The sequence below is a fragment of the Pantherophis guttatus genome, chromosome 3 (genome assembly GCF_059756535.1).
Source record: "Pantherophis guttatus breed Tessera chromosome 3, ASM5975653v1, whole genome shotgun sequence".
Taxonomy (NCBI): domain Eukaryota; kingdom Metazoa; phylum Chordata; class Lepidosauria; order Squamata; family Colubridae; genus Pantherophis; species Pantherophis guttatus.
The window spans coordinates 174,585,416-174,613,002 of NC_142065.1; the positions used below are offsets into that span (position 1 = coordinate 174,585,416).

Genomic DNA, 27,587 nt, shown 5'->3' on the forward strand with positions numbered 1-27,587 from the left:
GCTTGTAAATAAAAAAACAAAGCTTCAAATTATCAGAAATCCTGGTAAAATCTATTTTTTGGGAAATGGGTCAGCCATTTATGTTAAGCAGTTTGCCATTAATTTTCAACCTTGGTGAAATATTGATAGCATCTACGAGGCCATTTGGAAAGGCACTTTGGAGTGTGAATGCAACACTTTTTTTGTGACTCATGCAAACATCTGTATTTGTTTACCAGATCTGATAGCAAATCTGGAATGAATTTCTCTTTATAACAACTATATGATCCTGCAGAACAACATTATTTGCATTCATGAGTTGTACAGATAATCCTTGATTTATGACTACAATTGAGTCCAAAATTTCTCTTGCTAAGAAAAACATTTGTTAAATGAATTTTGTCCTATTTTACAACCTTTCTTTCCCTTGTTTGATTCACTTGTTAAGTGAATCACTGCACATGTTAAATTAGTAACACGGTTAAGTGAATTTGGCTTCTCCATTGACTTTGCTTATAAGAAAGTCGCAAAAGTGAATCCAGGACACTGCAACCGTCATAAATATGAACCATTTGTCATCTATCTGAATTTTGATCATGTGACCAAGAGGACACTGAAATAGTCATCAGTGTGAAAAATGGTCATAAGCCACTTTTTTCAGTGGCATTAGAATGGTCACTAAATGAATTGTAAATCGAAGGCTACCTGTAATGAATTGCAGGCATCTGCTGCATTCATATTCCTATTCTTCTGAATTAAATCTTACAAGAAAATCTAAAAAACAAACCAATATACCAATATTCTTGAAACTCTAAAGCTAATCAAAAGGAATAAACATTAAACAGGCTGCTTATAAATCCTTAATAAAATCTAGATTTTTCTGAAATCTTTAGAAAGAGATGTGCCTTCTGTGATAAATTTTACTACTTATAGCTTTAAAGCCTTCTAATTCTGTGTGCCAGAATAAAGATTTATTTTTATTTGATTTTACTGATTGTGAACTAGTCATGGGGGGAATATTGTTACATGATGAATAGAAGTACAATATTGAAAAAATATTTTAAAATAATGTACTTATTCATCTGTAATACAGACAATAGTAATCTCCAAATTAGAAAATGAAGTAAATTCCATTTAATTTACTTCAGTTATTTCATCTTCAGTTTTTCCATTTCTATCATTTATATTTAGGTTGTTTGTGCAGCTAGTCCTCATTTAGTGACTGCCTCAGATGACAGTTGTTTGCAGTGATGACAATGATTGAAAAGTAATTTTGCAACCAGTCCTTGCATTACAATCTTTGCAGATCTATAAAGGAAAGGAAAACTGAAATAAGATCATAAGCACAGTCACAATTTCACTCAATGACCACTTCGCTTAATAACTGAGTTGCCAGTCCTACTTGTGGTCATTAAACAAGGACAACCTGTATGTAGAAACTCAGAGTCCTAGTTCTGTCTGTGTAGTAAATTCCATACTTTTAAAGGATGTCTTTTAATCATTCTATGCTGTGCATTGTCATGAAAGTGAGGATACATTCTCATTCTGTTCTTAAATAATGTCATTTATTTCAGTAGAGCTAACTGTTAAATGGAAATAGATCGGGTTCTGTGACTTTTGTACCATTTCAACATTGTAAGATAGAAAGAAGAATGAATTCATTTTAAATTCAAGGAAAAAATACTTTCTAAATTCTACACAGTTGATTTTATGATGTACTTCACATTACTCATTGGGTACCATCCCTGTCCTAATATTTCTTTTTACTTATACTTTTCATGTATTCAAATTATGTTTATTCTTTTACCTGTTATCTTATATATGCTTGACAAATAAACTTTTATGATTATGATTATATTTTCTCACCCAAACAGAAAAACAGAAGGAACTGCATGGATAAAAAAAGCTGTGGAAGCAAGAGTGACTTCTAATTTTTTGTTGGCTTTGGGGAATATTTCCAAAATGATGTCCCAATGAGTAACGGGTTGTGTAATACATCATAAAATTGCCCATTGACTTTGCCTGTGGGAAGCTGGCAGAGAGCATTGGAAATCATGATCACATGACCACATGTGATGTGGTATGGTGATGCCACAACTTTGCAAACAAAACTTCTGTGTGAATATTCTTGATATTTCAATTACACAGGAATAATGGATTCTGAATTTTCTAATGCATTCTTTAAGTTATTGTATTTGAGGTACCTTGATTCAAAATTCTTTGCACTATGATGCACTTTTTGGGTTAATTGAAGGTTAGAAACAGATAAACAGTTTTAGTAGTATATAAATGTCAAGTTTCAATTCATATTGTATTTGAAAAGGTTGGTTTCAGTTGCCAAGAATATGATAATGAGAATTGATGAGAGAGGTCTTGATTCTTCTCTCTCTCTCTCTCTCTCTCTCTCTCTCTCTTTTGATTTAATCCTCATTTTTAAAGGGGATTGTGTTTTGCCAAATTTGTGTTTGGGTGTTCCTACTGCCACACAGTAACAGAGTTGGAAGGGACCTTGGAGGTCATCTAGTCCAACCCTCCTACTCACACAGGAGACCTATAACGAGGTATTTGAACCGCTGACCTTTCTGATCAACAAGATCAGCGTCTTAGCCACCTCTTCACTTTGGTCTGTTTTTATTCACACCACTTCCTAAAGGACTAACAATTATATGTCTTGCTGTTCCCGTTTAGAAACCACAAATCACAATTCTACAGTTAGTCTTGCACAATGTGGGTGAAATCCACATTTTTTTTACTACCAGTTCTGTGGGCGTGACTTGGTGGGCATGGCAGGGGAAGGATATTGCAAAATCTCAAATTCCAACCCCACTCTGAGGCCAGCCAGAGGTGGTATTTGCCGGTTCTCCGAACTACTCAAAATTTTTGCTACTGATTCTCTGAAATGCTCAAAATTTCTGCTACCGGTTCTCCAGAACTTGTCAGAACCTGCTGGATTTCACCCCTGGTCTTGCACCTTATAAGTCAGAAGCAATTTCTTAACTCTCGAATTCATCAAGAACTCTTGAATTCATCAAGAACTCTCCAAAAGATTGATTTTATATATGGAATATGCATGATATTATATTGTAATATACACGAAAGAAAAAGTGCTAGAAAAGTACATACCATACAATGTAATGTTTTTAAATTGTATATTTAATAAAATTAATTCCAAAAAAAAAGGAACTCTCTAAAAGATTGGTGAGTTCTAGCCACTGAATACCAACTGCCCATTTTCCACCTACATGATTATTGCTGCCACTAAGATTAGTAAACTTCTACTTACTGACTGAGGAGAAGTCAATTTCATGCCCTGTGTGATTACCTCCTACTGAAACACACACTCAAACACCATTCATTCTATTTGGCATGGCCATAATACTTACTGTTCCGGATTACACCTCTTCAGGTTATTTGAATAAATAGATACATAAAGGCTGGTTCTGATAAATAGTTTCCTCTTGACTTAGCTGAATACCTGGTATCAAATTAGTCATCACTATTATTAAATGTTTACAGCATTTAGCATACTAATTTAATGGAAGGAGGAAATAAAAGGTAAAGAAAGAAGGTCATAGGAAAATGTCTGTGAAGATGTACATAAAATGGAGTGCTGCCATTTCTGTATTCTGTTTTTAAGTTTTCATTTCATACTGCAAAGTCATCAACATCTCAGAGGCAGGATCAGGTAGATTAGGACTTCTGCTGAAAGCAGAAACTAGTGGGCTGGTGTGTTACAATTGGCAAACTGCAGACTCATCATATTCCTTTTTCTGTGCCTCTTCCCTTTTGTTTGTAGAGACTAAGGAGATAACATTGACAGAAATATGTAAGAACTATTATCTAGACAAAGAGGGATGAAATATTCTTTAAGTCTGGGGAAACAAAACAATAGTTGGAAGCAGTGGTGAAATCCAATTTTTTTTATTACCGGTTCTGTGGGTGTGGCTTGGTGGACATGGTGGTGGTGTGGCTTGGTGGGCATGGCAGGGAAAGGATACTGCAAAATCTCCATTCCCACCCCACTCCAGGGGAAAGATACTGCAAAATCTCCATTCCCACCCCACTACAGGGGAAGGATACTGCAAAATCCCCATTCCCTCCCCACTCCTAGGGGAAGGATATTGCAAAATCTCCATTCCCACCCCATACTGGGGCCAGCCAGAGGTGGTATTTGCCGGTTCTCCAAACTATTCAAAATTTCCGCTACCGGTTCTCCAGAACCTGTCAGAACCTGCTGGATTTCACCCCTGGTTGGAAGGCAAATGCCTACCTAAGTCACTAGGGTAAAAGAAAAGGGAAAAATATAGCATAATCAGATTTGTAAGATTTTACTACTATAGCCAAACTCAGTGAAGTGTAGTTTTAGACTTCCATTGGAACTGATTTTCTGGACCTGGTCTACCTGTTGGGTTTGACACCTTTTAAAGCTTATTTTGTGTTACAACACAATGATTAATACTCATCCCTCTCATTGATCGTATACCCCACTTCTCCATATATGAAGCAACCATTTATTTATTTTTCAAAATGTCATCTTCTATATATGTCTGTAATTAGATATTACGTTTCTTCTTTAGCTTGCACTATGTTATCTAAAACAAATAATAAAGTAGATAAGTAGACATCGACATGGTATCTATACATAATTCTAATCATCATCCAATTAATTTCTTATGTTTCCTATGATTTTTCCAATTCTCTTTAAACCTTAGCTCTTTTTTTTCACATGGGAAGACTGTTTTTCCATTGATTAAAATATTCTAACTCTGTAGTTTTCAACCTCTGTCATCTCTCAATGCACATTTTATAGTTGGGACTTCGGGGTCACAAAGCCAGAAGTCCCATGACATCCGACACATGTTGTATTCTGATGGCTGGGTTAATAGACAGCAGGTCTTCTATTTTCTTTCTCAGCCTTGGCATCTTTAACATGTGTGGTCTTCAGCTGTAGAATTCCCCATCCAGCATCTTAAAAGTTGCCAACACTGTTCTATATAACACCGTTCCAAGGTAACTTTTGAATATTATACGTTTCAGTTCATAGTTATGTTTATAATAATTGTTTGCTTTAGCTCAGATCAGTGTGTAGGCAGAAAAGTACACTATCAGAGAAGAAATATCTCTTTATATTATTATTTCTCCCACATCTTGAAGGTGTGTGCTGATATTTTTCTTCATAACAGCTATGAAAGATAAAGACAAAATTGCTACTTTATGAGTCAGAGCATACTTTTCATACAATGACGTGAAAAGCAATTATCTTCAGTTACATCACTTCTATTATCATTAATGATAGGAAAAGGAAAGAGAACCTTTTAAAAATGATTAGTTAAATTAGATTCCATTCTCATTTTGAACAGCATCATATTTTAAAGTAATTTGTGAAAAATAATATAAAAAGCCTGGCTATATAATAAATGGCTTACCTGAAGTAAATGACTTGCATTGAAGGTTTCAGAGTCTTCTGGACCAAGAAGATTCTATAATTAATTATTTACATGGATGCAGATAATCAAACCCAGTAATCTGTTAGCATGGCTTTTTCTCCCTGAATTGAGGTTAAGATATTTCTTTTAGCCATGTTGCATAGTTGAGGGACTTCAAGTACATTATACACTTTTTTTTTAAAAAAAATGAATAGGGAATAGTCAACAAGTAGTGTTATTGGTTCTAGATCATTGATCTCACAATAAAAGAACCAAGCCTTGAGAGTCACAGCACTCTGGTGAAGGAACTCCTAAGCTATAAAGTTTGGTCTGATATTAAAGGAAGCCAGCTGTCGGATAGTGGTAAAGCTTCACATAATGCTGCATTCTGCAGAAATGTTCCTTCTGATGAAACATTAGCACATACTTTTTAAACAACTGAATCATGCTAAAACTTAGGTACGATAATGAGAAACTGGAAAACAGAACAAGTTACTACGAACAATTGGCTGAGGTTTAGGACTTTTCGCCTCAGACCCTTGACCATGCCTGCTTCTCTGCCAGGCTTCCACCTTGGGGGATTCTCCTCTAGCTTTTCTCGTCAGCTAACATGCCCATTTGCCCCAGCTAGTTGATCCTGGTCCATCTGTCCCACACACTTCGGCACAGTCCATTTGATGCCACACTGTTTGTCCTGGGCTTTTCACCGTCCAGGACAGTTAGCTGCCAGCCAATCGGCTAGTTGCCAATGTTGGTAGCCACAAGTGCAGGGGTGGGAGTAGGGGTTGGGGGAGTTGCTGCTCAGGTGTTTGTTAGGAAAAGGAAGGGGAGAGGTGGAAGGGAAGAGTGGGGGATGTGTGGATAGTAAGTGGATTCATCCAAAGAAATTTTTGTTTTGAGTGGGTATCCTAGAAAGAGAGAGGGAAGGAGAAAGGGAAAGAGGAGATAGAGAGCGAGAGAGAGAGAGAGAGAGAGAAAGAGAAAGAAAAGAAAGAAAGAAAGAAAGAAAGAAAGAAAGAAAGAAAGAAAGAGGGTGGGAAGGGAGGGAGAGAGAGAAAAAGGAGAGGAAGGAAGACTCACAAACCTTGGCACTAGATGCAGCTTCGGTGGATGCTTTGAAACAGCTCAGCAATCCAGGGCTGGAAGGGACACTAGCCAATTGGCTGGTGGCTAACTGTCCCGGGAGGCGAAACACCTGGGATGAACAGTGTGGTGCCGAATGGGCCATGCCAAAGCATGTGGGATGGAGGGGCCGTGGCCGACTGGCCAGGATGAATGGAAGGGTGTGGGTCAGCCAAGGAGAAAAGCTAGAGGAGAATCCGCCAAGTGAAAGCCTGGTGGAGAAGCAGGAGCAGCCAAAGATAGGAGGCGAAAAGTCCCATTCCAATTGCCTGGGATCAAAATCAATAATATCTGGTTTTAACAAAATTTGCTAAAAACCAAGGAAAACCATAACTTAATTAAGCACATTTAGTCTAAAAACGAAATGTGTAGGCATTCTCTTCTTTCACTAAAAAAAGATGTGTTTGTGAGCTTCAGAACTGATTGGATAAAATATAGACTACAAGAACCTTCTTATGTACCCTCTAAATTGTTATCCTTTAGTAGCAAAACAAGGATAGAAAAATATCGATTTCTGTAAAAGGTGTACTTTTCTCGTTAACCAGACAAATGGAATTCCGCTAGTATGTATAAACTGTCAGCTCTTCAAGGTAATCAATGTCAGGAAGGAGCCTAATAATTGCTACTTTATTGTTGCAAGGTACAATAGCAAAGTCTTGAAAGACCGCCAGAGTTTCCCTCTGCCCTTCTTACACTAGAGAGAATCAAGGTGGGGTTATTTTGAATTTCTTTCTGACGCCTTCTTCTTTCCCAGGACCAACTTATCTTTTATTTTCCATTACTTGTTTCTGCACGCCTATTTAAAGGTTATCTCTATCTTCCTCTAAAGAAGATCTATAGTCCTCCCACTTCTCTTTCCTCCAGGTTATGTCTTCAAAGAGGTTTTGCACTACCATTCTGAGATTAAGTAACCCTGGGCAATAACAACCCTTCTGGTAAAAGGACATTGTCCCTGTTCTAAAATGCAGTTACCACTAATTTTTCAAAGAATTAGTCAAAGATTGTACTTAAAATTTAACTACCTGTTTCTCAAAATGACTGTAACAATATCTTCTTGAATCCCCTTGGAATCTGCATCTGTTCATCAGCCAAAGACTGCATGAGTTCCACTTTGCTAATTGCCATCTTATTTTTTTCCTTGCTTTGTCCAACTTCCTCACAACTGATCTCCTGTCAGCTTCTTAGTTCATTTCACCAGCCCTTTCCTAACAGGAACCATGCTACAGACCTTCTAAAAGGTTTCTAGAATCTTCTGTAAGAGTCATTCATTGCCTTAATCCCTTTTCTAATGAAGGTATATGAGTTCGCCGCACATTTTCCCATTGCCTTGGAAATAGTCTACGGTATACGATAAAGAAGAAATGATTATTATCTGACAGTGTATAAAGAAATGTATGTATACAGTGTACATTTATTTATAAGTAAAGAAATAAAGAAATAAATCTATAAATAAAACATAGACTTCTTTATAAGCATATAAATAAATTTAAGTGAGAAATTTAAAAAAAGATTCTCTCTTATGAAGTCAGATAATCCTGTTCAGAAGTATGATTCAGTTCCTAAAGTAACTCAGAAGGGCCAAAGGGACACAAATGAGTATCAAATGTCTGTGAAATGTGCTGACTTCTGGGGAGGAAGATAGAGTTACTGAGTAATTTCTGAATGCTGTGGACAGAAGCAAGAATAATAGCAGAAGATATAAAATGAAATAGGCTTGTGAAAGGTGAAATAAATAATACCTAATCTCCTAATACCTACCGATCTTGTAGTTGGTAGGTACCTTCCGGATTCCTTTGCTTAAACAATGCCATCTATCAGGATTTTAGAAGCCCACTTTTTGTTATGGAATGAGGGAAAGCTCTTGGGAGAGTAGGTGAAGAGACGCTTCCAAGAGAATGGTCAGATAAAAGACAACATAGCCTGCAGCCAGTGGTGGGTTTCAGTTTTTTTTACTACTGTTCTGTGGGTGTGGCTTGGTGGACATGGCAGGAGAAGGTACTGCAAAATTCCCATTTCTTCCCAATCAGCTGGGATTCAGGAGGCAGAGAATAGATGAGGGTGGGGCCAGTCAGAGGTAGTATTTACCGGTTCTCTGAACTACTCAAAATTTCCGCTACCGGTTCTCCAGAACTGGTCAGAACCTGTTGAAACCCACCTTTGCCTGTAGCTGGATAATGGGCACAACAAGAGGCTCAGAGGAGACATTCCCTAGTTTCTCAGGCTGTAAAAATGAGATGAAATGAGAGGAAGAGAAACGTACTTTAAGATTTGCATAATTCTGACAGTGTAGCTTTATAATAAAGTAGTATTAGCTCATGTAGTAATGTTTCCTATCTGGTTTGCCATGCTAGGCTATCCCAATCTTGGAAGTCTGAAAGTACAATTCTCCCCTATCTCCTTTCCAACTCTTAGTCACTTCCGAGTCATGTTGGTAACTGCCTTGCCTACTAATGTGCATATGTATGTATGTACTGGTATTGTAATATTCTGCCTTGCCATGTCTCTTCATTGGTCTTTCATGTAGGCCAGTTTGTTCAGTCCAGTACTTGTCAATGGAGATTCTCAATTATCCAGGTCATGGTTGTCTTGGACTTGGGTTTTTTTTTCTTTGAAAACATTTTGCTTCTCATCCAAGCTTATTCAGTTCTAACTCAGACCTGCAAAAGCTTCTTGGATGAGAAGCAAAATGTTTTCAAAAAGAAAACAACAAAAAGAAAAGTCTAGTTGCTTTTTGAAAAAAAGCACCTTTGGGACAGTCCAGAAGGTTCAGTAAACCTTCATGGTACACTAGTTTTAGTGCATTTCCTTCATTGTCCATCAGTGAAGGGCATTCTTCCAATGCCCTTTTTTCTTCTGCAATTAACTGGTGTACAGGTAGTCCTTGACTTATGACCACAATTGAGACCAAAATTTCTGTTGCTAACCAAGTCAGTTGTTAAATGAATTTTGCCCCAATTTAATGCCCTTTCTTGTGACGATTGTTAAGTGAATCAATACAATTGTTAAATTAGGAACGTGGTTGTTAAGTGAATCTGGCTTCCCCATTGACTTTGCTTGTCAGAAGGTCACAAAAGGGGAATACATGATCTTGGGACAACCATCATAAATATGAATCAGTTGCCAAGCATCTGAACTTTAACACGTGACCATGGGGATGCTGCAATGGTTGTAAGTGTGAAAAATAGTCATAAGTCACTTTTTTCAGTGCTGTTTTAACCTTGAATGGTCACTAAATAAACTCTTGTAAGTCAAGGACTACCTTGACTTACAACACTCCATGCCCATCTATGCTCTTTGGCAAGTAGAGTTTCTCAATGCATGGACGAAGACCACAATTCATTCTAATCCATTTTTTTCAATCCAAGGCTTTTAGTTCTGATTGAGCCCATTCCATTATTCTGGTTGTGTATCTAATGACTGGAAGTATCCAGATGTTAATTGCCTTGATGGTATTCAACCAACTTTCCTTTTATTGATCCTATAAAGCTGATGGCTCTGGTTGTTCAGCCAAGCTGACATATGCGTAGCCATTTTTAATTGTAATCATTTCTTATGCATATTCTTTCCTACTTTTTTCAATATGCTTTATGGGGATTAACAGTGCTTCAAGCTCGCCACATCTGGCAGCTAGAAGGGGGGTAGGAGAGATAAGGGATGGTGGTGCAGCAGACTAAAGTGCTGTTAAATAGCACCAGCTGCCTGCAATTACTGCAAGTTCAAATCTCACCAGGCTCAAGGTTGACTCAGCCTTCCATCCTTTCGAGGTAGGTAAAATGAGGACCCAGATTGTGGGGGCAATAAGGTGACTTTGTATAAAAAAGAACACCATTGGGGGGGGGGCAAAAGCCCTACTAAGCAGGTATATACAAAAGTATAAAGGCTATTGCTTAACGCATTGTAAGCCGCCCTGAGTCTGCGGAGAAGGACGGCATATAAATCGAACAAATAAATAAATAAATAAATAAATAAATAAATAAATAAATAAATAAATAAATAAATGGATTGTTATGGCTAGGTGGCATTCTTTCCCATGAGAACAGTCAAAGTGCCTGCAGATGGTAGAAGGTGGAGTTTGGAGAACCTAGGGTTGTAGAACAACTAAGTTTACGTAGGTAAAACCTGGCTAGAAAGAATATGCACATAAAAGCCTACAAAAAAGAAAAATGTATATATGTGTGTGTGTGTGTGTGTGTGTGTGTGTGTGTGTGTGTGTGTGTGTGTGTATTGGGTGTAATTCCGGAAGCTGGGCAGATTTGGAATTACACAGATGTCTAAAACTTCAAAACCTAGGGTGTACCTTGTTAATCTGAGTGGTGACCAATCTAGTAAGAATTTCTGAAAATTACATCTCACTATGTTGATTATTATTACCCTGAACATCTCTGTCAACATCTGACATATCTATTGATATCTGAGCCAGGCCAAATATTAATGCTTTCAGATCAAGGGAGGGTTTTCTACTATTGGGTTTGGTATAGAATGTATTTACTCAGCCAAGAAAGTAAAAGTAAGGAATATTAATAAATAGAAATAGAGCAGAATGAAGTCTTTGAACCAGAACGCTTGTTCATCTATTTCCAGTCCAGTCTGCTGCTTCTATTATTTCTTGCCATCTAAGTGCAATGCAGTGAATTTGAGAATAGATTAATATATATTATAAAATTACTGCTAACATACTCAAGCAAGTTAACTACTTTGTTCACTTATAACTCCTCCAGCTGTCAATTCAATTTTAGTTTCCATAAATCTCAGCTATGATGGCCAATGGAGATGTTTTCTGAGTTTTGAAATTGCAGTCCAATATTTCTAAATTCAATCATGCCAGGTGTCAAAAGACACTCCATGTGATTGTGTGTGTGTGTGTATGTATGTATGTGTGTGTGTATGTATGTATGTATGTGTATATATATATATATATATATATATATATATATATATATGTATATGTATATGTATATGTATATGTATATGTATATGTATATGTATATGTATATGTATATGTATATATGACTGGAATGCAATCTTGCACTGTTGAATTTAACAACATTTCATTGTGCAACTAGATTGAAGAATTATAATATGCACATCAGAAAGCTTTTAAAAAGTTTAACTTTTAGAAAACATATATACAGTATCATTCCCAGAACATTATCTCGTCTGGATTTTGCTGAAAAAGGGAAAGTTCTGGAGCATCCATTGTTAATAACAGTGTAATTTGTTTCATAAAAACCATTCTGCAAATCTAATGTGTTGTGAATGTTTATAGTGGCCCTTTTGTATAATATTATTATGAAAGAAACTTCTTTTCAAATTTCATGAGTGGAATTTGGTAATCCAAGAATAGATTGGTAATGAATGATATCGTAATTGTGATCATAAAAGAAAAGTTGGGAGCCACTGTACTTTGTCTCCATTTTTTTAGTATGTTCAATTCTTCTGAACATTTTGTAGTCCTATTACATTATATTATTAAATATTCATTATTTTCCATTGTGTATTTTGTGTACAATATGTAAACTCATTTTTTGAGGCGGGGTCTCATTTGTCTAGAAAAAAATGAAGCTTTGGGTGTGCCTGGTTAGAAGCAGGAGAACGTTATGAATGAGGGATAATTGTTGGAGTCCTGTTATAATACTAGGACTTCAGTGCTAAAATATTCTGGTTGTTATTTACAGTATACTTGTTAAATACATATATAATCTGTGAATTACCCTAGGCAACTAAAATAAACATTTTCAGCTTATTTCATTTAGTCATTTAGAAATTGATGTGGACTTTGGTATTATTTTAACTATATTAGTTTGTATTCTCAGTTAATCTCTCAATCTAGCAATGTAAAATGGAATTCCCATTTCTATATTTATTTTGGTGTCCTTTCAAACACAAAAATCTCGCCTTCTGTGAGAAAATAGGTAACAGTAATGAAACACTGTGGAATAACTAAGTACACCATGGTACAAGGTAGCTTCTTCTTTTTAATTCTTTTTTCTTCTTTTTAATTCTTTTTTAAAAAAGAATCCATTATTATCACACTTTATTGTATTGGAGTAATGTTATATAATACTAATGTAATAATAAAAAAACCGTTAACACATACCTTGGAGAATGAAAGTTTTAATTTTTTAAATTATTATTTTATATTTAATAAAAATTGCAAAGGATAGACAATGAAAATTCAATGATGTAATATGTGGACCAAGCTAGACCATTGACTGTCAGCTTGGATAAAATAAAATGTGACTTTTCAAAGGAGGAAAAAAGGGAAGAGATTGCTGAAGTGATGGGCATCAGGAGAAGGTACCTGAACTTCAGGTACGAAAATTTATGGGGCTCTGTCTGAATATTTAAGGGCGATAAGAGTTCTGAATGACATTAGTAAACCTCTTAATTATTTGAGTATTATAGCCATCTGTATTTTAAGATATTTCTACAACATCAAGCAGTAATATCTGACTGCAATGGATTTCATTAGACTATGTACTGGATTTTCTGTAAAAAATTATATATCATTCATCAAATTTATTTATATGCCAAGGAGCCAGTCCTAAAATTAAACTTGGTAACACAGGTGCCTTGGAGAAAATATTTTTTTCTGAGTCTTAAATGTGAAATAGCTTCCTATAATACTTATGTTTTGACCCTATTAGATAGGTACTACATGCAACTTCATTTCAGGTAGCAAAATATTTAAGGATAATCATGAACTAACATTAAAATTAAGGTGTCCCTTAATATGAAAAACATATAAAAAATAATTATCATCCACAAAATTGTCTATGTATTTATTTATTGAACAATTTAAATACTGGCAGCTTCAAAGACTCTATTTATTATTACCATCAGCAGTAATAAAATATCAATATAAAGAAACAATCCCCTGCATAAATTTTACAATCACAATAAATTACTACAATTAAAGAAAATATTATTTAACAATTTTAATAGTTTTAAAATCATTTGAATTAAACAAAAATTTTTTCAAATGACTTTCTTGGCCGGGGATCAGGACACTTTCATCTGAACATTGCCTTGGTAGCAGCTTTTCTTTTTTGTCTTTCAAGGCCATTCCCTCTGTCCTCTACAAATGCCTACTTTCTTCCCAGAAAAAATCTCAATAAACCTTAGAAATGTCAATTGTTCCATCAGGCACATGGGATAAGACTTCCTAACCAGTCCACGACTCTTGCAGATTAAGTATGGCAGCAATGTGCACATGAACAAAATAATAACTGAACTATGGCCAAGTACTAATGTCAATGTCCTCCATCTTCAAATTATGTCTCATCTGCTTCAAGAGAAAGACAAGATATAATATGTTATTATTAATAACATATTATTATTAATAATAATGATATTATAATATATAAAAATAAATAATTATATCTATGATATGTGTTGGATCCAAAATCATGTGTAACAAGCCCATGTTGGCCATAGAAACTTTGAGATTCCAAGCCCAAATGAATTACTCACCCAGGGTATGGAGAATGAAATCCTTCAGCATTGTTGCATGGAAGATTTCAAAACCAGCTGAACTATAATTTCCAGGAGCCCATTTAGTTAAATGTGTATATAACACATATTATAACAACATCAAAAGGCTTCATTTTAACTGTTTACAAGTTTATAAGAGTAGCAATAATTCAATAATGCATGAGGATATAGAATTACAATAAGGATAAGACTGTCATTGTTACATAGTATTTTCATTGCAATTATTCTTTTTTCTTGTTATGAAACCGTGCCAAAAGACCACTTCTTATACTTCCTGGTTGTTTTTGGTTTTTTTCTATTAAAGTCTGTAAAGCATTTTGTGCCTATTAGAAGAAGAAAACACATATGTAAATTTCTCTCGACTCCTGAATGCTTTTGCTTAATGACAGTCACATATAGATCAGTTTACCTTTTTCACCAGCTCTTCAACAGTTATGTTTGGATCATATGGTATGGGCTTTCCAATATGTGTACGCCATTTCACTGGAAACCCTCCATACAAAATAATTAGTGGCCATCGAACATATTCGTATAAGTCTTTTACTGGTTCTATATGATGAGAAAATTAGGTTGCATGTTAAGTATAAAAGTCAGTCTTCAAGGTTAGGTTCAGATGAACAGCATTCTGAAGTTAACTTATATGATTTTATTGTCTTTTATGGTTTGTACTTCGTTAAAAAATGCTTCAATAAAAATATTTTAAAAAGTGATGTAAAATTACAGCAGCTCCTAAATTATCAATGCCTATTATATCATTGATGACAACTATTAAATCAGCATTCTGTATCATTCTATGTTCAGCATACAATATAACTGCATATATGAAAGCATTTCTTTTTGTTTTTATTATTTTTTTCATCTAGAATGGAAAGAAATACAGGGAGACTTAGGGCTATCTGTCAATCGACACATTAATTCTCAAAACAGAAGAGAATAAAACCAAATTTGTGAAAGTGGGTAGCAAAAGAGAGTTGTAAAATGGATTGGACCTGTTCAGACTGTTCAGATTCAGAGGCTATCCTTTTTCTCGGAGAAAAGGTTTTGGAAAAAAATCCACCAGTGCAGACCTTGGAGATAAGCAAGCACTCCTTGGGAGTGCTACTGATTGCTCCAGTTTAAACTTCCTTATTTCCTGCCTCCTGATCATGAAACCAGGGTGGAATTCTACGCTTCACAGTATACACTTAAAAATATTTTTTTACACAAGGAAAGAGCAAAAGCAGACACGCTCACAAAAGCATCCACCTTGATGGACTTATACAAAAAGACACAGAAATATTTAAGCTGGCAATATATATCACCCAGCCTAAATTACATCTTCACACAAACACACAGACACAGAAGCAAAGTATGCACTTAACAGGACCATAACGACTACCACCAGAGGTGGTATTCAGCCAGTTTGCACTGATTTGTGGAACTGTTTGTGGAAATTTGGCCAAGTTCGCCAAACCAGTAGTGATGGCCAGCTGGCCATGCCCCCAATCTGGCCTTCCGGTTGCTGCTCACTTGCCCCGCCTGTCATGTTCGTCGCTGCCCTATTCTTCACACGTGCATCCCATTGCTTTGCAAGTCCAATGGGATGCGCATGTGCGAAGAACATGGTGGAGATGTCAGCAGCCTTTTCTGAGACCTCTGGTACTTTTTGGCAGCCTGTAGCCAACTGCCGCCTCTTTGAGAGTCGCTATACGGCTGTGGCAGCTGGCTAGGGGCCGCCAAAAACTCTGGTCAGCTTGCCTTCCGGACTCTGGACCAGCTGCTGCAGAAGGTAAGCAGCCTGAACAAAGAGGTGGTGAGGGGGGAGGAAGTGGGGCTAGAGCTGGGGCCACTAAAGGAGGGGAAACCAGGTGACTGACAAAAAGGGGATAGGTGGAAATTCCAAAAAATTTCCTACTTTTTCCTGTAGGCATGGCTAGGTGAGGGCGTGAGTGACATCAAGTTGGCCATACCCACTCAGTCACATGGCCTCCCCCACCTAGCCATGCCCACTGAACTGGTAGCGAAATTTTTTGAAGTCCATTAGTTTATTACACAGATAAATTCAGTAGCTCTGTTGCTAAAGAATTAGAAAAAAATCCAGAAGGATGTTCTTCAGTCTTCTCCTGCCTTGCTTAGTGAGCATATTTCAAATAATAAGCAATTTAAAATTTGGGTTCTTAGACTGCAGTCAATACAAATAGCAACATAGTCTAGAAATATGCATTTTCCCAGTAAAACAAGATCTACAAGCAGAAAAAAACATTTGTCAAGTGGAATAAAATCAGAAATATTATGTATATGCTGTATTGTACCAGTAAGCTTGGACCTTAGAGGATGGGTGAACTTGTGAGGTGGTTCCACTATTACTAACATCCCTTTATTTGTTATTTATTTGTTTTGTGTTTTATAGCCTTTAATTTTTATATTATAATTGCATGAGTCAGTTGCTTGTGAAATGGAGGGCTAAATTAGAAAAAAAATAAACTGGATGCTAATGTTTTTTTTTGTTACTGATAATAAGGAAAGGGTATTGATAATGATTTTAGATATTTATTGTTCCAGTATTGGGATACACCACCCAGACTTACTTGCATTGGAGATGGGTGGCTAAAATCAATCAATCAATCAATCAATCAATCAATAAATAAATAAATAAATAAATAAATCCATTAGTAAAACTTGCTCAGTAGAAAATTCCATCTTTCTGCAAAATCACTGTGTTGGAGCTGTGGTGGAACACTATAAAACAAATACTATTTGTTTATTTGAGTGTTTAGGAACATTGACATAGTTTATTTTTTAAAAAAACTTATAATTATAAGTTATAAAACTTATAAAAAAAATAAGTTTAGAAAATATGTAGTATGTTTAACTTACTTATCTTACTTCCAAGTATCTTATACCCCTCACGACTGTTCTCTGTAAACATTGGAATTATGGGCTGGGGAAAAGAAGCAAGGAAGCAAATATCAACTTCATTTCTTTAAAATATTTCATTTTAATAACTGGTAATTTGAAGAACATGTGGTTTGATGTGCCTGTTTTTAATTACTGTAGCAGCTTCCTCAGCTGCTACAGTACATTCCTGTAGATGTTCTTTATCTACAAAGTTATTAGATGTATATCTCATCTTCCTGCCAGGAACCTAAAGTGACATATATAACATCCCCTCCTTTGATTCTCTCTTTAAAAACAGCCCTATAGGATAGAGATGCTGAAAGATAATAATTGACTCAAAGTCATGGTTGATGGTAGGCTTGAACTAGGCACTTCCCAGTCATAATTTAGCATCCTCCCAAAAGTTTGTGTATTAGATGGAGTTGTGTGTTAGAACTACTTTACAAATAGAATGATAATGCATGAGAAAGGCATGTTATATAGGTGCCTTTCTCATGCATTGTCAATTTATTAATTTGATTTAGATGCCACTTGATTCTACAGATAGTTTGGTCTAGTGCAGGGTTGTCAAACTGGCATCGTCACGGCGGCATCACGTGATGTATCGGGACTTTTTCCCCCTTTGCTAAACTGGGCGTGGCCAGCGTGTGATGCAGCCGGCCTGTGGGCTGTGAGTTTGACAGCCCTGGTCTAGTGGTTACAGCACTGAGTTAGAAAGCAGGAGACTGTGAGTTCAAGTTCTACCTTAGCTATGAAAGCCAGTGGGTGACTTTGGGCCACTGATACTCTCTTAGCCCAACCCACCTCACAGGATTATGGTTGAGGGGAGGAGGTGTGTTGGATATGTTGCCTTGAGTTATTTGTAAAAATAATAAGGGTGGGATACAAATTAAACAATAAGACAACTGTCATCAAATTAATAAAAATGCAATCTGATGAATGTTGTGGAATATACAGTGAGATTTTTCCATGTACGAGCATGGTGGTGCAGTGGTTAGAATGCAATACTGCAGACTAACTCTGCCCACAGGCAGGAGTAAGATTCTGATTGCCTCAGCCTTCCCTTCTTCCGAGATGGATAAAATGAGGACCCAGATTGTTGGGGGCAAATGTGCTGAATTTGTAAACCACTTAGAGAGTTCTGTAAAGCCCTATGAAGCAGTATATAAGTCTACATGTCATTCCTATTGCTATGTATTTGGTAGGACTTACCACTCTTGCTTCTAAAGCAACTTTTGCAAAACCTGTGCGTTTACCCCATAAAATGTTATAGGTTTCATCACTAAAGATGGCTTCTCGTGTTCCTCCTGGTGAAATAGCCACCCAATCGCCATTCTTCAGGGCATGAAGACATTCTTCCTTTGAACCAGTTATCATTTTCAAATTACTGCCAAGCATTTTTAAGCCTGAAGGAAAGAGATAAAATGAATAAAAAATAAAATTAAAAATCTTTTTGAGAGCAGAAAGCTGAACAATGTCATAAGAAAGTATATTTTTTGAAAGACTAAATTGCTTTATTTCTGAAATAAAGCAATCAACAGTACTAATTTATTTTCTTAACTTTGTCAGTGACAATCAACATGTTTTAGCTGGGAAGAAAATGACAAACCATCTAGCCAGCATACAAATTATAAGATCCAAGAATTGTTTTATTTCAAATTGAATTGTTTTCATTTTAAATAGTAAGTCTTTTATTTTCTCATTCTATTATTCATTAATAAATAGCAACAAGAATTATATATAGTTTCTCATAATATGAGCTATTTTGCTGGATTGCATTTTAAAGTAACCCTATAACATATAGATTTAGAAGACGTATTGACTAGAAGGTAGAACATCTGTTGTGAAATTTCCCCTACCCTAAAAGTTTCAAACCATTATGTTATAGAAAAGTAAATATGTGCTAGTCGTTCCTGACTCTAGGGAGCGGTGCTCATCTCCGTTTCAAAGCCGAAGAGCCAGTGCTGTCCGAAGACGTCTCCGTGGTCATATGGTCGGCGTGACTGAATGCCGAAGGTGCACAGAGTGCTGTTACATTCCCACCAAAGGTGGTTCCTATTTTTCTAGTTGCATTTTTTATGTGCTTTCAAACTGCTAGGTTGGCAGAAGCTGGGACAAGTAATGGGAGCTCACCCCGTTATGTGGCACTACGGATTCAAACCGCTGAACTGCTGACCTTTCGATTGACAAGCTCAGCATCTTAGCCACTGAGCTAAGATCCCTATAGAAAAGGATAACCAATATAAATATGGTAATATAATTATATGTTGTATGGATGTGTATAGAGAGCTTTTCTAGGTGCTGACCGAGACAGCTAAGAAAAGACTTCTCTCTTAATACTGGCCTATGCATGCTGAAAGTCTTCTAGAAGACATGGCTTCACGAAGATGGCTGAAGCATCATATCTTGGGGGCAATTCCCTAGCTCTCAGGGAAAAGGTTGAGAGGAACCCTAAGCTTTTAGCATTTACCTCAGATTAATCTGACACCACCTAAATTGTTTTATCAGGGCAAATTTGATATCTTCTTTCTTTCAAGATAACAAATTAAATCATTTTCATAGCCTCAGTTGTTTGCTCAGTGTGAAAATATATTACTTTGCAGAGATCTATGATATGTATTGTGCTCTCTTTGAGTGATGTGCTATGATTCCTGAATCGAAACTCCCCTATTAGAGCCTCGGTGGCACAGTGTTTTAGAGCTCAGTATTACAGGCTACTTTGGCTGCCTGCTGGCTGTCTGCAATTTATTTATTTGTTCAATTTGTATGCCGCCTTTCTCCAAAGACTCAAGGCAACTTTAGCAGTTCAAACCCACCAGGCTCAAGTTTGCTAAGCCTTCCATCCTTCTGAGATGGGTAAAATGAGGACCCATATTGTTGGGGACAATATGCTGACTCTGTACACTACTTAGAAAGGGCTGTAAATCACTGTAAAGCGGTATATAAATCTGGGTGCTTTGCTATTGCTATTAATTTTATTTTCATATTGCTTTTCGTCCTGAACCTGTTCAGAGCAATGTACAAGAAGAATAGAAAACAATTTTAAATTCCCCATAGTAAAAATAAGAAATGCAAATGAAAGTACAAATACTACTACTACTACTACTACTACTACTAATAATAATAATAATAATAATAATAACAACAACAACTTAAATTTTGAACTTAAACTTTGAATAATAATGATGATAATAATAATAATAATAATAATAATAATAATAATAATAATAATAATCCAGATATCATGGTTATCGAGGGCCAAAGTATACAGTTTATTGATATCACTGTACCAGGAGATGCCAGAGACAGAAAACTGAAAAAAATCATGAAGTATCGCGACCTGGCCTTTGAAACTACACGGTTATGGATGAAAAATGTAACAGTGATACCCATTGTCATCAGGCCACTTGGTACCATGTCCAAGAATTTTATAAAACACATCAATTGCAGCTTCCTGCAATAACACCAGCGGAACTGCAAAAAACTGAATAATAGAAATAATAATAATAATAATTACACATTTATTCCTTAAACATGAAACTCAGTCAACTGAACATTTAAAAGTGTATCACAAATATTATTGACTGGAACTGATGGTTGTTAAGGGTTGCTGCCAGCATCCTAGGTATCGACCAAGTATTTTCTTAAAATGTACCAAGTTCCGAGTAGCACAGTTTTTTGCAGTTCCGCTGGAGTTATTGCAGAAAGCTGCAATTTCTTGATGTACTTTTTAAAAATTCTTGGACATGATGCCAAGTGCCCCAATGACAGTGGGTATCACTGTCACATGTTTCATCCATAATAACGTAGTTTCGATGACCAGGGCACCATATTTTGTTATTTTTTCTAGTTCTTTTTCTTCGACTCTGGCGTCTCCTGGTACAGTGATATCAATAAATTGTATGCTTCGGTTTTTGATGACTGTGAAGAAAAAGAACTAGAAAAAATCACGAAATATCATGACCTCGAAACTATGTGATTGGTCAATACCTAAGATGCTGGCAGCAACCCATTTCAACCATCAATGCCAATCAATAATATTTGTGATACATTTTTAAATGTTCAGTTGACTGAGTTTCATGTTTAATGAATAAAAGTATAACAATAATAATCTTTAAAGGCCATCCAAAACAGCTACAGTATTACCCCATGCCTGCCTGAGTAAACAGGCATTTCTTCAGTTTCTGTAAAACAGAGAAACTTTAAACTTCGGTCAAAGCGAATTCCATCAATGGGGCTCTACCAGCAAGAAAATATGTCTGTGAGATAATCCACAAATAGTCCTTCAAGTTTACATGTATACCAAATCCCAAAAATACTTTTAACCTGAACAACCTCAAATAAGTTTTAGAATAAAGTGAAGCAGGACAATATATTGTCAGCTCCTTTAGACAAACCATGCAATGCAAATCTATAAATGCAATGATACAAATAATGAGTCCCCTTGGGAGAAGGGCGGTATACAAAATAAATAAATAAATAAACAAATAAACAAACAAACAAACAAATAAATAAACAAATAAATAAATAAATAAATAAAATATATATCACCTGGCAACTTAAAGACAAAATGATCGACCACTGTATGGCAACACAATCTGTTCTTCAGGAAAAAGATCCTTGCTAGAAAGAAAATATAATCTATAGGAAGTGGAGCATGATAATAAATAATAAGGCCTGGTCCATCCGGTAGATTTTCTACTCCATGTAATTCATAACCTGTTTTTAATACAAAACAGAACAGAATAGTGTCATTCATATAATCAAATGCATCATAAGCAGGGGTGAAATGCTCCTGGTTTGGACCAGATTGCCTGATCCGGTAGCGATGGCAGCGGGTGGTTCGGAGAACCGGTAGCAAAAATCCTTGCGTCCCCACCCCTTATGCCCAGCTGAGCCACACGATCATCAGAGGCTTTTTTTTTTTACTTTTAAAAGCATTTTTTCTACAACCTCTTCTGACAAAAAAATTCTTTTAAAAGTTTTTTTAAAAAAGCCTCTTATGATCGCACAGCTCAGCTGGGATCATCAGAGGCTTTTCAAAGCATTTTTTTCTGCAACCTCTTGGCCGAAGAGGTGGTTAAAAAAATGCTTTGAAAAGTGTCTGACGATCCCAGTTGAGTTGCCTGATCACAAGAGGGGCTTTTCAAAGCGTTAGAAAAAATGTTTTGAAAAGTTAAAAATAAAAAAAGTTGGCCATGCCCACCCAGTCACATTACCACCACCACCACCAAGCCACGCCCACAGAACCGGTAGTAACAAATTTTAGATTTCACCCCTGATCATAAGACTTTATTATACCAAGAGGTTCCAAAGTATCTATAGTTGATTATGCTTGATCTATTATTAGATCACAGCAGTAGCGGAGTGGGTGTGGCCAGTGCATGACGTATCTGGCCCAAATTTCAATTTTTTTTACTACCGGTTCTGTGGCTGTGGCTTGGTGGGCATGGCTGGGGAAGGATACTGAAAAATCCCCATTTCCTCCTAATCAGCTGGGACTTGGGAGGCAGAGAATAGATGGGGGTGGGTCCAGTCAGTCTGGTATTTCTACTACCGGTTCTCCAAACTACTCAAAATTTCCGCTACCGGTTCTCCAGAACTGGTCAGAACCTGCTGAAACTCACCTTTGGATCACAGTAGTCTCTACTTCTATTAAAATAGCACAATATTATATTGTCTGATAGAATTATTAAATTGTGTATTGAGAGTTTTATGGAGAACAGGGAACTGGAGGATTTAATGACTCAAAATACTTCCGCTTGCCAAATAACTAACTCTAAGTATCTCTACTGTTTTAGGTATTTTATTAAAACACATAAATTATTAGACTTTATTGATTAATAAGGAAGATTTAAAACTTTGACATATATTAATAGAAAAAGCTTCACTTTTTTGGATGGCCCAGTTGCTGCATGCCATGGCCCAGTGCCGGTCCATATACTGAGGGTTGGGGACCCCTGCTCTAATGCAACAAGCATTAATTCTGTAAGTTTCAGTTTGATCAATGACAGAGGAACAACTTGCTCATATAAGTATTTTTTTATAAAAATTCATGTCCATGTTCTATTATATATTGTATAGATAATAGAAATACCTACATTTTTACTCTAAATAAACAAACCAGTATCTCGTCATTACCATTCAATTAAAACAGAGTATCCAGACAATGATCTCCTGAATAACATGTAATTAATACCAATTTATGTTGTGCTAAATATTTTTAGTAATGATTATTGTTTTGCTGAAGCAGTAGCTCAGGACAGTAGAAACTAGTTAATGCAGTAGATCATCTAATTAGTAAGTGATTTAAATGTAATATTTAAATACAGGTAGTGAACATATAGACAGATTGCAGAACTTAAAGCAGAATTATCTGAACTCAAATCCCAGTATTCATATTCCAGTGAATTTAAGAAATGTCTGATGGCAAATAGAAACATTAGAAATAGGACCCTTTTCCCAGAACAAGCAAACCCAGAAGAATAAACATTTCTTACCATGCCATATTCTTCCAAAGAAGTCCCAAAGATGTCCCAAAATAAAATAGTAGCTTCTTTGGGCCTCTTCTTTAGCTTTACTAGACATCTCATAGAACAGGACAATGAAAACAGATAGGTAGACATAGAAAAAAATCCAAACCGGAACTACCATTAATGCCAGTACAGGTGATAAGACTGCGTAAATAAAATATTTCTCCAAGCCCAAGGGAAGCCATTCTCCATATATGTATGGCAGACTTATTGTGGAGTTCATAAGTCCGGTGCAAAATGTGGTAATGTTTATTATCTGATGAGAAGGGGGGGGGGGAAATCAAAGAACAATATAAGATTAACAATACTCAACAAAAATATTGAGCTGCCACAAATCTTGCAATATAAAGTTTAGGAATATTAGGGCATGCATTGCCTTCCTTCCTGCAAAATAACAGCAATTGTCTGTGAGAATGGTTGAAATCTTGTGAATGCAATTTCTCAAGATCTCAGTGCTTGTATATATAATCTCAAATTTTAATTATTTTGCAAGCTTTTAATTAAATTGGAGGCCACACAGGACTCACAAAATAGTAAGCTGAGATACTCCAAAAGCATTCACAACTATGGGCCAGATACTTACTACTATATATTTTGATCCCTGTCCTAAATGGCTAATTAAATTAATCTAGACAATCAATTGGCTTGCATTTTACTGGATTGTATCTGAAAGTTAGGAGTAGATTTTGAAGGATTTTAATATAATTTTAGATATGTACTGTGATAATACATATGCATATTAAGACAATTTTAAAAAAGCTAATGCTGGTTATGAAATATATTAGGACAGTCAGACATGGACTTCAAAGTATAAGTTGATTTGCTTTCTTTTTAATTCTTTAACAGTAAGCACTGAAAACTCATTAATTCATACTCATATATCAGGTTTCAACTTTCCTGTTAATTACTTATGCTACATTACTTAAAGAGCATTAACCTGATCTTAGATAACTGAGGAGGAAAATACTCAGGATATCATGTACAAAACCTTAAATCCATAAGTGTTAGAGATCGGGTATTTGATTAGTCTGTGTTTATAAATCTGTAGCCAAGAACAAAACTAAATATTTATGTTAATTAAATATCTTTAATTAACAATTTCTGCTATCATATTTGTTTATAATTGGTTCAATAATGTTAAGATCAATATACATTAAACTATGTAGCTGAAATTTGAATTATACCTTACAAACAAAAGATATCACTTTTTTTTTCATGGCAACTCAAAATATAAAGTTATATGGGAAAATAATAATGCATGTAACAGCTTTCTTCCACTCATTGATGACCTTTATTGAGGTCAGAATGGAGAGATATGCAAATTCCTAACTTGAATAATATTGTCAGACTTTTAAAAAGCTGAATTAGAAATTTGAAACTAGAAATTCAAAATTGTCCAATCAAATAAGTCACATGTTGATTGTGAAAACATTTCCCCATTTTTCTTCATAGATTTTAGCTACGTCGTAATTCTGAAAACACACTTGCAAATTATTTACTTAAAAAAAAACTTTCACAGGATCATCTTAATGTTTACAATCCTTTCCATCAAATTGTTCAGTTTTATCTACTTTTTTAAATGAAAGAGGGACAATACAAATTAATATATTTTTGTTATATTTACTAGGTATACATTTACTTACTTACTTACTTACTTACTTACTTACTTACTTACTTACTTACTTACTGGACTAGCACTGATAATGTTACCTAGTTTGGATAATGAAAATTTTTGCAAGAATATAAGAATTTTAGCAATCTCATTACTTTGTTCCTTTAAGATTATTTAGTTACTGCTTATTAAAATCTTATTACCTTAAATAGTATTATGTATTAAACTTCAAAATAACAATTTAAAAATATTACCAAAATCTGGGTAGGTGATTATTGTCCTCTTCTTTTTCAAAGCCTTTTAAGTGGATTAATTTGTAAGAGCTGTCCGAGCTTGAAATCTTTTATTTGTTAATGGGTTTACACTTTTGTTTCTTCTTTTGTTCATCTGTCATATGTTGAGATATTTCTGCTGACTGTATCTTTTGACTTTAAAACTACCTTGCTGTAGGTGTGGTTTATGTCTCTAATTATTGTTTAATAACCATATCACTTCCCTTAGCTGCAAGAAGATAGTTATCTGTTAATGGTCTCCCACCATTCCTTTAATTATTGTTGTTTTTGTGCTATGACTTCATTCTTCTTCATACTGATCACCAACATTTTATGTTAGTTCTGAAACAATATATAAAAGAAATATTTATATAAATATGGCATTTTCTATAATCTCCCTCAAAGAGAGTGAATTTTGTGACTTCAATTTATTTGCAATTTCAAAATAAATTCAGCCTTTTAATTTTATTTCTATTTGGTTCTCAAACTCAGTTTAATAGACCATTTTGTGGAAAGGGGTATACTGAAGGGGTATACTGAAGGGATATATTTCAGTGTTATACTGAAATATTAATTAAATTCACATCTACATCAATAATATAATGTAAAGATTTGCTCACGATATAGATGTATCTTGCACCATTTGCATAAATTTACATCATTGTGCAAATGATATAAATTATGTCAGTTTGGAGAAGCCTAGTCCAATTTAAAATTTTGTTGCTTCTGAAGTCCACTTTTTCTATTGATTTTTATTCTTTCTTTCTGCATTTTTGTTTTTATTCTTTCTCTCTTTCTTTTTATTCTATATTAGTTTAATAGTTTTATATTCCCTATAAATTTTAAATAAAATAAGAAAAAAATGAAGTCTATTGAATGGGGATCTGAATAATCAAGCTTGTATTATATATCAAAAAGTGTTCTAAATCTTTGTAAAAATATAATAAAATATTGTTAAAATATTTAAAGATCAAAGATATAATTAAAACATTTAAAATTGTTGACTGTCTCAGGAATTTCACACACTAGTTGTAATATAAATCTAAACCCTTATAGTTTGAAATCTAAAAGCAATAGGGAAAAGGAGCACAGGAGAAATGATTTAGGACAAGTAAAGAGAGCTCACCCTGTCGTGCAGCACTCACTTCTCGAATCTGGGCTTTCAGCTTTCTATCTGACAAGCTCAGCATCTTTAACTACTGAGCCATCACCCCACATCTTGTCCTACATAGTGACTATTAAAGTCTTTACACTGTGTGTTGTAGATGACTCCTGATTTTTCTTCTCGGACTGCTAGGTCTTTTGTTTTACATGTTCTCTAATTTTGGTCTCCGAATCTGCTAACATTGTAAGATTCAAAGAATCATAGGAATATGGGAAGTATTCTAGTTCAACCCCCTGCTCAAGGCAGCAATCTTTATAGTATCCTGGGCAAATAATTGTCCAATCTTTTCTTGAAAACCTCCAGCAATAGAGCACCCACAATTCTGGGAGACAAGCTGTTCCATTGTTTAATAATTCTCACTGTCAGAAAATTCCTCCTCATTACCAGGTTGGACTCCCTCTGATGAGCTTCTACCCATTGCTTCTTGACCTGCCTTCAAGTGCTATGGAGAGTAAATTGATACCCTCTTCCCTGTAACAACCCTTCAAGTATTAGAAGACTGCTATTAGGTTTCCCCTAACGCTTCTCTTCACTAAACTAAACATAACTAGTTCCCATTGATCATACGATTTAGCTTCCGGACTCCTTACATTGCTGATGTCTCTCTCTGTGGTCTTTCTAGGTCCTCTGCATCTTTTTGTATCATGGTGACGAGAACTGGATGCAGTATTTCAAATGTGGCCTTACTAGTGCAGTATCACTTCTTGTGATTTTGATGTTCTCCCTTTGGCTTTTTTGGTAGCTAAAGCACACTTCTGACTCATACTTATGTGGTGGTTCAACAGGACACCTAGATCCCTCTCGCAGGCACTACTGTGGGCCAGGCATTCCTCTCCTGTACCTGCTCATTTGGTTTTTTCTGCCTAAATGCAGTACCTTTCTTTTCTAACCACTGAACCACATTTTACTGGACGGGGCCCAGTTCAAGACTTTCAAGAGCCTTCTGAATCTGTAGTCTATCTTCCAAAATAGTAGCAGTTCCTCTCAGCTTTGTATCATTTTCAAATTTGATGAGCATCCCTTCAATCCCTTCATTCAGTTCATTTATGAAGATGTGGAAGAGCACTGGACTCAAGTGAGGTACCGCACTCATGCTTTGCTCCATGT

General features: G+C 35.6%; 1 protein-coding gene and 1 pseudogene across 2 annotated transcripts in view; both read right to left on the minus strand.

The window, feature by feature from the left end:
• LOC117672803 (DGAT1/2-independent enzyme synthesizing storage lipids-like) overlaps positions 1-6,633 on the minus strand; it is a 30,193-nt pseudogene extending 23,560 nt beyond the window's left edge. Inside the window, exons 1-2 of the transcript XR_015733414.1 lie at positions 6,490-6,633; positions 5,406-5,459 (exon numbers count right to left, since the gene is read on the minus strand). The product of XR_015733414.1 is annotated as a DGAT1/2-independent enzyme synthesizing storage lipids-like (transcript). The remainder of the gene's footprint in view (positions 1-5,405; positions 5,460-6,489) is intronic.
• Positions 6,634-14,133: 7,500 nt separating this feature from the next.
• On the minus strand, positions 14,134-25,393 carry LOC117672389 (DGAT1/2-independent enzyme synthesizing storage lipids-like). Its single transcript, XM_034429030.3, has 7 exons — positions 25,298-25,393; positions 23,399-23,687; positions 21,450-21,617; positions 18,111-18,304; positions 16,878-16,941; positions 14,431-14,570; positions 14,134-14,344 (listed from the first exon to the last, which is right to left on the minus strand). Exons 2-7 carry the CDS (start codon positions 23,652-23,654, stop codon positions 14,243-14,245), a joined length of 924 nt encoding a protein of 307 aa, XP_034284921.2. The 5' UTR covers positions 23,655-23,687; positions 25,298-25,393; the 3' UTR covers positions 14,134-14,242.
• Positions 25,394-27,587: the final 2,194 nt, after the last annotated feature.

Excerpts from the sequence above, each read along its gene's own strand:
- LOC117672389 (XM_034429030.3), bottom strand. The coding sequence starts at position 23,654 with ATGAACTCCACAATAAGTCTGCCATACATATATGGAGAATGGCTTCCC. Across the intron at positions 18,305-21,449 it reads TTTTGTCTTTAAGTTGCCAG|GCTTAAAAATGCTTGGCAGT; the intron begins GTGATATATATT and ends TCTTTCCTTCAG. Across the intron at positions 16,942-18,110 it reads TTGCTTTAGAAGCAAGAGTG|CCCATAATTCCAATGTTTAC; the intron begins GTAAGTCCTACC and ends TCTTTTCCCCAG.